Here is an 11,822-nt window from a genome sequence, read left to right as displayed (position 1 = left end):
TCTGAAGGAACAGAAAGTGCTTCCTCTCTGGAACGTCTGGAAGGAGAACTGGTTATATTTCTACACTGCACAGCATGGTTAACAGTAAACCTGAAGCATAATGAATGTAAATTAAAAGCAACAAGAATAGTCAGAAAACCTTGTCATTTTACCTTTTTGACCTTCACTAAGTGCAGTAACACATTCTAACGCTCCATGAAGCTTAATAATTTAGGACTATGCATGTACAGCACAGATACATTCCAGACATTGTAGGGAGGAAATTTCAGTGGCCAGAGCTCAGATTGACCTGCAGCTGGCCGGTGCTGCGGGTGAGGTGTGACGGGAGCTGCTGCCAGCCCGCGGCAAACACTGCCCCGTTCGTTCGCGGGGAGATGCCCAGCACAGGAGCCGCGGTTCGTTCCAACACTTTATTGTCACCGGTAGCGCTCGGTCTCCGCCGGGACGGGCGGGACGGGACAGGCCGGCCCAGCGCGGGGCCCGGGCCGTGAGGGAGCGGGGCGCGGGGGACGGGGCAGGGCTGGAGGCTGCGCCCCTGGGGCCGTGCCACAGCCCCGGGACAAGGGCAGGGCAGGGCGGGAGCACTTGGGGCCTGTGCCACAGCCCCGGGACAGATGGGGCAGGGGCCCGTGCCCCAGCCCCCGGGACAAGGACAGGGGCAGGCTGGCACCGGGGCCGGGCAGGTGCCCGTGCCACAGCGCCGGGACAGACGGGGCAGGGCTGGCACTGGGGCCGGGCAGGGCTGGAGGCTGCACCCTCGGGCCCGCGCCACAGGCCCGGGACAAATGGGGCAGGGCTGGCACCGGCGCTGGGCAGGGGCCCGTGCCACAGGCCCGGGACAAGGACAGGGCAGGCCGAGCTCCCGCCCGGCCCCGGGGCCGCCGCTGCCGAGGGCGGGTGGGTGAGCCAGGGCTGCTGCCCCAGCTGCAGGGCGTGGGGCTGCCCCCCTGCCCCTTGGTCCCCAAAGCCGGCAGCAGGAGCCTCGGGCCCCACCGCCCCTGGGGCACGGGCCGGGGGGCAGCACGAGTAGTCGAAGTACAGAGTGATTTCGGATGAAGAGTAGTGTTACACCGGAGCCCTGTGTCTGCCATCAGTCAAACGAGATGAGCTGGGCCTCCCCGCTGCCCGGGGGCTGCTGCCCGGGGGCAGGCGCTGCCGGGGGCTGCTGCTGGGGGGGACCCCCAGCTGGGGCCACCTGCAGCAGAGGAAACACCTTTGTCAGTGTGTGCCTTCGTTAGCACACGTGCCCCACTGTGTCCTGACCCCCAGGGCTGGTGGCACTCACCTGTTGGTAGAGGGGCTGCTGCCCGGGCAGGTACGACTGCTGGGCTGGCAGGCTGCTCAGAGCTGTGTCCTGGCCCGGCAGGGCAGACATAAGACCCTATGGGAACGAGGGGGTGGCTGTCAGAGGGGCTGGGGTCCATGCAGCACCCACAGGGCAGTGGTGGGTGACTGCCCCCAGGATGGGTCCATGGGCTGGAGCCCAGCCATGCCCTGTTCCCCCACGCCCAAGCAGGGAGTGCTCACCTGCATGCTGTAGGGCTGGTAGCCCATGGAGACAGACTGGCTGCCCATGTAGCCCATGGTGCCCGACTGGGGTGCCTGGGAGATGGCTGGGATGCTCTGCGACTGTGAGGCTGCAGTCTGTGGGGAGAGGCTGGTGAGAGGTGGCACAGACAGCAATGGCTCACTTCTCCGGACAAGGCCCTTGAGCCCAGAACTGAATCTCACTCCAGCCCACTTCCACAGCAAGAGCAGCAGATGTGGAGATCTGGAACCAACCAGCCCGTCCTCCCTCCTGCTCAGAGATCTCGTTGCTGAGTTTGGGTATGTTGCCCAGCCCCACCAAACCCCCCAGCCCCTGTCCCAGCTGGCTGCAGGCCATGCTGCCTCACTTGCCTGGTAGCCCTGCGTGGGTGTGGGCTGGTAGGATGAATATGCAGGGGTGGTGGTGGGCACCGCTGGCCCCTGCTGAGGCCCCTGCCCGCTGCTGGCACCTGCCTGGTACATGTAGGCATTCACCATGCTGGGATCTGGGGGGAGAGAGCAGAGGTTGGAGAAACCACCCCGGGCTCTGCCCTACCCCCAGAGGCTGAGCTGCCCGACGTACCAGTGCCGGGCATGGCAGCGTAGGGCCCGGTTCCCCCTTGTGCAGCCTGGTTCATGTACACACTGTGCATGGGAGAGCCCTCCACAGAGCCAGCTGGGCTGAACGTGCCAGGGAAGCTGGTGGGCCCAGAGGGCTGGTAGATCACCCCACTGGCTGCGGGCATGGCCTGGAGCTGGTGGGAGAAGGAAAGCCAGGTTAAAGCCACAGCCCCTGGAACCTGGCAGGGGGAGCCTTGCCCAGCAGCTGTACCTGAGCATAAGGCAGGGAGAAAGCTGGCATCTGGGCTCTCATCTGGATAGTCTGCTTCTGCTGCTCCAGGCGCAGCTGCCTCTCCTTCTCCTGCTCCTGCAGCCTCTGGATGGCCAGCTGACGCTGCATCTCCAGGTACTCCTGTGGGAACAGGGCTGGGTGGTGAGAGGCACCACACCACACACCCCTGCCAGCAGGGCACCATCCCTGCCCGCCCTGGGCTGCCCTGCAATGCCCTGGACGTGCTCCCCTGCCTCACCTGCTTCTTCTGCCTCATGATCTCCAGCTTCTGTGCCAGCTGGATCTGGCGCTGGCGCTCTGCCTCCTCCGCGGCACGGCGCAGCTTCTCCTGGTGCTCCTCCCGCAGCGCGTTCAGGGCCCCGCGCGCGTCGCGGATCTGGGCCAGCTTGTCCTGCAGGCCCTCATAGTACACTGGGGAGGGAAGGGACAGCCTCAGGAACAGGGGCCAGCGCGCTCGGGCTGCCCCTGCACTGCACAGCAGCCCCTCTCCAGTGAGCCTGTGCCACGGGAGCGCTGAGCCCTGACACTGGGGAAGCCCCGGCTGCCGCCCACCCGCGCCCGGGCCCGCAGCTCCCCCAGCTCCCACGCACGCCTGCGCTCGTCCAGCTGGTTGAGCAGCTCCAGCAGCTGCGGGTGCATGTTGTTGATGGACTGGAAGAGGGACAACACGGCAGAGTCGTTGGTGATGCTGCGGCCTCGCATGTGGTTGCTCTTCATGCGGTTGACGAACGTGGTGACCGCGTTCTGCAGTGCCTTCAGGAATTGCTCGTGGTTCTCCTCGGACTCACCGTTCTGGTACTGCTGCTGGAAGGAAGGATGGGGCAGCCAGTCAGCTGTGACCTCCCAGTGCCAAGAGCCAGCAGAGCCCAAGAGTCGGGTGCTTCTTGCCCCTCGGTGGGTGCCAGACGCAGGCCCAGGCCCCCCCTTACCTCAACCACCCCAAGAGGGGCAGGGTGGGCATCCCCAGGCTGCACAGCAGGCTCTGTCAGGGACAGGGGTGCTGACGGTGTGGGGCTCTTGCGAACCTCCTCCTGCTTCTTCTCCCAGTAGTTGCGGTTCAGGTACCGAGCCAGCTGCCAGGGAGAGAAGGAAGATGAGTATCACTGCCTTGCAGGAGCAAGCCTGTGCTGCAGACTAGCACGGCCAGGATCCTTACCTCTGGGTCAATGTCCTCGGCCAAGGGAGCAGAGGAATTCTGGAAAGAGACAAATGGAGAAAGGCAGTTCAGCAAAACCAGAGATCCCCAGGTCTCACACAGGTGCTCAGCTCAGAGCTGGCCATGTATGACCACCAGTGCTGAGCCTCAAAGGGGACACAAGCTGGGAGGCAGTGGAGGCACCTCAGTCCTGGCTTAGAACACACCTTCTTGCTCAAAACAGAGTGAACAAGCAAGGGGTTGAACGGGACAAATATTTTCCCTCAGTATGGGGATTAAACTGGACACAATTGGGGCAGACTTGGGCTCAGGAAGGGGCCTGTGTCCAGGACTTCACGTGCAGGAGCTCAGGAAGGGGCCTGTGTGCAGCCACTTCACGTGCAGGAGCTGCCAGGGACGTACCACGGGTGGGGAGTAGAGTGTGCTGACTGGGGGAGCCGAGGACGTGACAGGAGTGGGCTCAGCCTTGGGATACATGGAGTAGGTTGTTTTCTGCCTCTGCAAAAGAGAAAATTGCCAACTCCGAGAGAACCCAGGCTGCTCCAAACCAACCACAACACAGCCCATGCCAGGCCCTGCTTTCACCCTCCCACTCCACAGGCTTTGAGCCTTGCTCACACCAGGACATGTCCAGAGATCCGTTATGGCCCAGCACAGCTGGGCTGAAGAACACCAACCCCTCCCGGACCCCAGGAGCCAACAAACCATTCTCTCCTTCTCCTCAGCCTCTGACTGAGACAAGGCAATAGCCAGCTGGAGCTCCTCTTCCTCCTGCAGAGCTGTCTCATCACGCTTTGGAGGCAGCTGCAAGTGGAAAGATAAGGAGGTGGTCAGTAATGGGATCAACAAACAGGTCAGGATCACCAGATCACCTATGGGGCAGCTGCTCACCTGGGACTGCTGAGAGAGGGGGCTGGTCAGGTACTCAGGGGGCAGTTCGGAGGTGGCAGCAGCTTTACCCTCAGTTTTCCTGTAGTGACAAGTGATAGTATGGACTGAAAGCTCCCTTCTCTGCACCAGAGCCCAGCTCTGCACCATGTTCCAGCAGCAAAGCCCACTCCCAGGAAGGAAGAGGGCCCAGCCCAGCCTGCACAGCCTGGGCAGCCCCCGTTGTGCTCTGCAGGGAGCTAGTTCCACACCACGCTTCCCTCCTCAATGTCCCAGGTGTCTCAGGCAAAGAAACCCACCACGAAGGGTACTGACTTGTTGAGATGCTCGTAGCAGGGCTCACAGACTCTCACTTCTTTCTCAATCCCAAACTTGGGGATGGTGGAATACTTGGAGGAGCATTTTCCACAGAAGATCTGCCCGCAGGCCCGGCAGTGGTGCTGTGAAGGGCAGGAGACGTGAGTGTGGTGGCAAGACATTCCTTCTCCCTTAGCCAACATCACTCAGACACTCATTTCCCTGCCAGCAGCCAGGAAATGTGGCCTGACCCAGCACACTTCACCCAGCAAGTCCTGCAGGGAGTCCTGCAAGCGCCAAGGGCTGTGCAGAGCAGGGAGCCCAGGAGCAGCACCCACCTTGCGCGTCACGACACCAAACTGCACTCGGCACCTGTGGCACTCCTCTGCATCCACCCAGTCTGGAGCCTGCAGAGGCCAAGGGAAATGGAGGGAAATGGAGTCAGGAGGGAGGAGTGCATCAGCACTGGCCCTTTCAGGAGCTCTGATGGCAACAGGGCTCTCTCATGTCTTGTGGGGAGACTGGGGGCATCTGCTCAACAGGAAATATTAATCCCCAGTTATCTCCTCTTGTGTTCCTCAGAGACTGTGATGTTTTCCCAGCCAGTACAAGATTTACTAGGAAACTGTCTGCACAGCAATCACTTCAGCAATGCCCTGCTGCCATGTCCAGCCTGCCAAGCTGCTGCAAGGCCAGTGAGCAGGAGGAATGATGGCTCTGACTCCCTGTCCTGGCCAGTTCTCCCAGCGAGGTCTCCAATCCACACAAAACAAAGGAATGTGAGACCTGCAGGTTTGCAGAAGGGGATGGGAAAGGGATGGGATGTGTGTCCCACAGCTTCTCCCCCACCACAGAGCTCACCCTCTCTGCAGCGAACATGGCGTCGCTCTCCTTGAACTCCGGGAAGACGTGCCCTGCAGGAGGAGAATGGAGAGAAAAGGGAGCCCATTGTGAGAGGAATCCTCTGGCACAGGGAGGCCACATGCCTGCAAGCTCGTGCTACAGGTGCCAGCTCAGCACCACCTCTGTCTTGACCAGCACCTCCCTGTGACACACCAGGAGCAGGCTCCCCTCAGCCATGCTCTGAGGACAGTCCCCAACTGTTTCCCTTACACACCCACAAGGGACATCACAGGCCTCTGGATAAGGCTTATTTATTTCTCAGTACTTTGAACCGAGGGGGATAAAAAGCACACTGGATGGGCAGGCAGGGCTGTGAGTTCAAGGGCTTCAAGGGCCAGAGCTTGGCAACACCAGCTCAGGATGCTGGACTGACCCTCCCAGCTTGTGCCACTGCCTTCTGGGGCACAGAAGGAAGCAGAGGCAGCAGCACGTCCCTGCCCCAGAAGTGAACACTGCTGTCCTGGACAGAAGGGAAAATGTCACACCAACAGTGTCAGCAAGTGGGACCATGCTGGAAGCAGGAACAAAAGCCTGTGAGGAAGGAACTGCCCCACAGCAAATCCCTCCCAGAGGACACGATGACTTGCTGCCAGTCTCCCCAAGAACAGTTGCAGCTCCTGCTTTTCAGGTCTCCCTGCCAGCCCTGAAGGCTGGGCTGGAGGCCTAGAGCAAGGCTGCCCTGGTCCATTGCACTGTGCCATGTCTGCAGCAAGGTTTGGTCATCCTGAAGGGTTTGTTGGGTATTGGGAACCAAGGAAGAGCTCAGTGTTGAAAGTCCAGATTTTGCTCACACCAGGCACTGAACTGCCAAGGCTCCTGCAGGGCAGAGCTGCTTGACCAGGTGTCCCCTCACCTGTGGCCACAGTCCTCACCTTCAACCTTCATGATCTGGTAGGTGTCCTGCACCACCTTGTACTTGGGCTCGTTGCGGAAGGCGTGAGCCCAGGCCTGGATGAGGTACAGGATCTTACTGCGGACACTTGTCTCCACTTGCCTCTGCACAGGAAGGGAGGAGAAAAAACCTCTCAGAAAATGCCCCTGAAACCCAAAGGATGGTGTGAACCCCCTAAGGAGAAGCCAGAAATACCACTCAGGAAAGAGAGACTTTAGAGTCCTCAGGAGAGGTAAGAGCTGTCAGAAGCTTGCAGCAAGGACAACGCACAGCACAAACAGCCCCTTCAGCTGCCCCACTGTCCCCTCCAGCACAAAGAACACAATGTCCTTGTGCAGCACAGACTGAACAGAGCTGTGGCCTTGATGCTCAGAGCAAGTGCCAGCACCCCCTCACCAGAGCTCCCCATCCCACACTCAGAACTCGGTGGGAGCCCCAGCTGGCCAGGACAGCAGAGCCCACCCTGCCCGCCCCTGACAGCACTGGGGGTGCCTGCAGGCTGCCGGCACCGCCACTCCAGGAGAACTCAGAGCCATCTCAGGATGTGACAAAGTGAGGACAGCTGGCACGGCTGCCCTTTGGAGGCAGGGCAACTGCACCACACTTCAGGGAACTGGAGGAAAGTTGGCAAGCCTGTTCTGACCTCAGCCAGCCTCAGGGCTGCCGTGTCATCAGCTGCCCAAGTGATCACATCCACATGACTGGCTTTTCCAGAAATCCCCAGGAAGCACAGCAGCACTGTCGAGCTCTGATTTTAGCCAAGACCTCAGCCCACACAGCATCACTTACTGACAATTCTTGGAGCTCCAATTTCTAGGACATTTGGCAAAATCCTGCATTCCATTTGTGTCACAGCCCTCATCAGAACCTCATCAGAACCTCATCAGAACTTGGACTGTTTTACCAGCATTGAGTGTTCACAAGCAGCAAAGCTCCAAGTGTGGAAGGAGAATGGGGCAGTTGTGAAACTCCTGAGGCAGGCAAGGACTGAGAGAACCACAAAATCCCTGGATGTGATTAGATCTCCTCAGCCCTTGGAGCGGCTGTGCTACCACACCTGGCTGTCATGCTGTGGCAGTGCTCCTGCCTCAGGAGGAGATCCTGCAGGGAGACTGAGTCAGCCCTAACAGGAAGGTGACACATGGCTCACAGAGCTCGATCTCCAAGGATCTGGGTCACCTGTTTGTTTATTTCTGGTGGAAGACAGAAGTACAATGCTAATGAGCTCTTGCCTGGGCATTGCTGTTCTGAGGTGGGAGCTGGAGACAGGAGTTCTCATTTCCACTTCACTAAAGGAATTCCCCAGTCCAAGGACACATGAAGCTCCAGCAGGCATCAGACTGGTGACAGCTTGTAACAACAACTCATCAGTGCCAGCAGCCATGGTCACATCCTGAACAACTCCAGTGACACGGCTGTGACACAGAGGCAGCTCCAGCTGGTTTTTCCTTTGTTGCTTTACCTGCCTATGTGTCTCACACTGTTCCATGAGAGGGAATTCACCTTGCCACTGCCCAGGTCCTTGGTACAGGTGCCTGGCCATCACCTGTTTTCCTTTGCTGTTCCCACCCAAGTGTTGCATCCAGGAGCATTTACCATGGAATGGCCCAGGCCCCCACAGCACATTCCTGCCATTTCACAGCGCAGGCAAACCTCTGCTCCCACCACATCTCCTCCTCCCAGAAGCCCTCCTCACTGCCTACACTCATCCTTTCACAGCACACGATAATCTGCTCTTTTCTGAAGTGCATTTCCAGTTTCTGCTCCTTACCCAAAGAGGACACAAGAGAGGACACATACATTTCTTCCTGTTGCTGCTGCTTTTCCATAGGAAAGAAACTGACAGTAAAATAAATCAATTTACCTTGAGTATTTCCTTCAGCTCCTCCATGGTCTGTTTATTGGCCACCTCGTCATGGACTGTTTGGCCACAGTTTTTAACCACCGACTCCATGACCTGCAAGGGCCAAGACAACATCAGCCCACAGCTTCCTGCCTCCCCTGCAACCTGTGGGGGTCCCAGCACACACTGCAGGCTGAACAGGGGGCAGTATTTAAACTGTGAGCTGGGCTGGGGCCATGCCAATCCACTCCCTGCACTGGGAGCCAGCTGCCCTTCGCCTCCCCAGGGGCTGGGGGCCTTCTGCTCTGTGGAACCAACCCCAGGGGGAGCAGCCCAAGCCTCAGCTCTGCCTGTTCCAAAGCCAAGATGGAGCTAAAGCATGAAGGCCCTGGCCTGATCACCCCAAAACCTCAGTGCCAGAGCCGGGAAGAGGCTGGCTCCACGCTGGGCTGCAGGGAGCTGTGCAGCCTGAAGGCAGTGGTGGGAAGCCCCTTCCTGCTCCCAGCCAGGTGCAGTTACCTCCAGCGCGTACAGGGCCACGTGGGGATTCTTGTCATTCACCTTCTTCTTGATGGCGCTGACGGCGTATTTCGCCCTGGGCAGGGGAAGAGGGGACACGTTCTCAGGGTGATCCCACCTGCTGCTGACAGCCACCAATCCCCACCGTCCCACAAAGGGCACAGCGAGCTCAGGGGTGTGTGATTCACTGAGTGAAACTGGCAAGGAATAAGCACACTCCAGCTTGAGTTTCCCTGAGGATTTCAGGCCAGGGGTAATGTGCAGCTGCCAGGCTCTGGGAAGCACATCAGGGTGTGCCGTACAGCCCCTGTGATGCTCTCACGGAAGGGTATGATGAGATGCGTGTTACAGGTCCGAGACCCTGGTAGGGTGTCTGTGCTTCCCCGCGCAGCCGGCAGAGCCGTGCCCGCAGCACTTACTGCGTGTCGCCCTGGCGGATCATGTCGCAGATCTGCAGGATGGATTCCCAGTCTGTCTCCAGCAGGAGCTGGCTCGTGGCCTTATCTGCAGCGAACAAACCCGGTGCCGCCGTGAGCCGCGCTGCTCCCGCGACTCCGCTCCGCCACCGCCGCTCCCGGAGGCTGCGGGCGTGGCGCTGCCCCGAGGCTCGGGGTAAACAAACCCCGATGGCTCCGGGACAGCACCGACCCTCCCGGTACAGGCACCCCAGCGCTCGGTGACCTCCCGGGCGGCACCGGGCTGCGGCACCGCCACCCGGCCCGGTCGGCCCGGCTGTGCCCCGGGCCCGCCCGCTCCCGGGGCCGAGCGCTGCGGACCCCAACCCGCTTCCCTTCCCGTCCCGTCCCGCCGAGGGAGCCGCGCCGGTACCGAGGAGCCGCTCGAAGGTGCCGCCGCCGCGCCCCATGGTGTCCGCCCGCCGCCGGCCCGGCCCGCTCGCTCCAGGCCCGGTCCGGTCCGGTCCGTTCCCCGCCCCGCCGCGGCCCTTCCGCTTCCGGCTTCCGCCGGGGCGGGGCCGCTTCCGGCTTCCGCCGGGGCGGGGCCGCTTCCGCCGGGGCGGGGCCGGTGCGCGGGGCGGCTCCGCCATGGCCGCGGGCCGCTCCCCGCCCATCTTCCTGCTGCTGGGGGCGGCGGGCGGCGGCAAGAGCCTGCTGGTGCGGCGGCTGCGCCATATCCTGGCCACGGGGCACGGGGCACCGGGAGGGACGGGCCGGGCCGGGCCGGGCCGGGCTGCGGGGCCGGGCGGAGCGTGCCCTGGGCCATTCCCGGAGCCGCCGTGTCCTTAACGCGAGGCACAGCTGAGCGCTGAGCATCCGGCGGAGCTGGGCGAGCCCCCGGCCACGCTGCCCACGGTAGGTGCGGCCCGGCGAGCGCGGGGCGGGCGCGGGGCTCGGCCGCACCCCGCGGTACCGGTACCGGTGCCCGTCCCGCAGGTGGGCACCAACCTGACGGACCTGCGGCTGCCGCGGAGAGTGACCGTGCGGGAGCTGGGCGGCTGCATGGGCCCCATCTGGCCCAGCTACTACAGCGAGTGCAGCGCTCTCCTGGTGGGTGAGCAGCACCGGGGCCGCGGTCCCGGGGTGCTCCCGGGGGACACGGGCTCGTGGGTCGGTGCCCCGGTGCGGGATCCCCTCCGCCGCGCCCCGCTCTGGCCCGGCCCGGGTTGCTCCCGGCACACCCGCTCCCCGCTTTCCCTGTTCCCTGCAGTTCGTGGTGGACGCCTCCAACCCCACGCAGCTCTCCTCGTCCTGCATCCAGCTGCTCTCGGTGCTCTCCGCCGCGCCGCTCGCCTCCGTGCCCGTCCTGGTGCTCTTCAACAAGATGTGAGGAGGAGCCCACCGGGGGTGCCGGGAGCGGGCTGTGCTCTGCTGCTCTTGTCGGGCTGGGGAGCGCTCAGCCGGGGCTGGCCGGGCACGGGAGCCTCGTGCTGGGCTGATGCTGCAGCTCCCGTCTCCCCGCTGCAGTGACCTGCCCTGCTACATGTCGCTCGTGGAGATGAAGTCGCTGTTCCGCATGCAGGACATGGTGGCCTGTGCCACGCAGCCCATCACCATGCTGGAGACCAGCGCCCGCGACGGCACCGGGCTGGCCGAGGTGCTGCAGTGGCTCCGGAGCGCCCTCCGAGAGCCCTGCTGAGCCCAGCCGGCAGCCCGGGACACTCCTGCCGCAAGGGGAAATGGCCAGGGAGCAGCTGCCCTGCCTGGACGGCGCCTTGGGCTGCTGATGGACTGGATCCCTGTGGGACTTCACAGTAAAACCCCCACCACACTGTCCAGGCTGGTGCCTGCCTTGTGCTCGGGGGGGAAATCCTGGGCTTTCAGGGAAGGGACAGGCAGAAGCCACAGAGGCCAGACTCTGCTGGCAGCTCCAGGCACAGGAGGGGCTCCTGCAGTGGGGTTGGAGGCGTGTGGTTCCCAGGGGCCCTGTGGGTGCTGTGGCTGTGCCCGCCACTGTGCCCCTGGGGCTCAGACCCAGGCAAGCTCGTCTTTCCCCTGCTCCCAGGCTGGGCGTTCTCTTCGCTCCGCTCCTGCCAGCTGTGCAGATGCTGAAGCTGCTGCTGCTGTTCTATATCAAAAAGGTGTGATTCCCCACCCCCTGCAAGTCCCTGCGGTGGCACTGAGCTGAGCAGCAGCTGAGCTGAGCTAAGCACGGCAGGGGTGGGTAAGGCTGAGTTTAAGACTGAGTGCACGGGGGCTCCAGCCAGCAGCTCTGGGATGTGAGCCTCATGCCAGCCCAGGCACAGTGGGGTGACCCTGGGGAAGGCCTGGGTGACCTGCTGGGTGTCAGGAGCTAGGGCAAGGCCAGTGACAGGGCTGCTTCAGTAGGGATGTCTCACAAGCTGCAGCAAGTGCCAGCCCACAGCTGCTCTCCAGCACTCAACTGGGCTCAGCAGTTTCAGATTGGGTCACACTGGAAGGGATCACCCTGGGTCATCCCAGAGGACATGGCACAGGATTGCATCCAGGCAGTTCTGGACTGTCACCAG

The 11,822-nt window shown here is 62.1% G+C and overlaps 2 protein-coding genes across 4 annotated transcripts; one reads left to right on the top strand and one right to left on the bottom strand.

The window, feature by feature from the left end:
• Positions 1-396: 396 nt before the first annotated feature.
• On the bottom strand, positions 397-9,837 carry HGS (hepatocyte growth factor-regulated tyrosine kinase substrate). 3 transcript variants are annotated; one of them, XM_059485665.1, is made up of 21 exons: positions 9,707-9,832; positions 9,298-9,382; positions 8,879-8,954; positions 8,381-8,473; positions 6,497-6,620; positions 5,583-5,635; positions 5,060-5,128; positions 4,740-4,864; positions 4,428-4,506; positions 4,242-4,340; positions 3,939-4,034; positions 3,537-3,575; positions 3,310-3,453; positions 2,971-3,184; positions 2,619-2,791; positions 2,360-2,500; positions 2,111-2,282; positions 1,900-2,033; positions 1,528-1,644; positions 1,286-1,381; positions 397-1,195 (listed from the first exon to the last, which is right to left on the bottom strand). In XM_059485665.1, the coding sequence occupies exons 1-21, from the start codon at positions 9,741-9,743 to the stop codon at positions 1,091-1,093; spliced, it is 2,271 nt and encodes a 756-aa protein (XP_059341648.1). In that variant the 5' UTR covers positions 9,744-9,832; the 3' UTR covers positions 397-1,090. The 3 variants fall into 3 exon arrangements, with proteins under 3 accessions (XP_059341648.1, XP_059341649.1, XP_059341647.1); XM_059485666.1 differs by having other exon boundaries at positions 2,971-3,181; XM_059485664.1 differs by having other exon boundaries at positions 2,971-3,181; positions 4,242-4,506; positions 9,707-9,837.
• An 84-nt stretch (positions 9,838-9,921) lies between these two features.
• ARL16 (ADP ribosylation factor like GTPase 16) lies at positions 9,922-11,109 on the top strand. The gene is given in 4 exon segments (XM_059485904.1): positions 9,922-10,188; positions 10,270-10,383; positions 10,544-10,659; positions 10,801-11,109. Coding segments are annotated over 4 exon segments (669 nt in total). The 3' UTR covers positions 10,973-11,109.
• Positions 11,110-11,822: the final 713 nt, after the last annotated feature.

This window comes from Ammospiza nelsoni, chromosome 19 (genome assembly GCF_027579445.1).
Source record: "Ammospiza nelsoni isolate bAmmNel1 chromosome 19, bAmmNel1.pri, whole genome shotgun sequence".
Classification (NCBI taxonomy): domain Eukaryota; kingdom Metazoa; phylum Chordata; class Aves; order Passeriformes; family Passerellidae; genus Ammospiza; species Ammospiza nelsoni.
The sequence above is the reverse complement of the archived record's forward strand: the minus strand, read 5'-3'. Positions and strand labels throughout refer to the sequence as shown.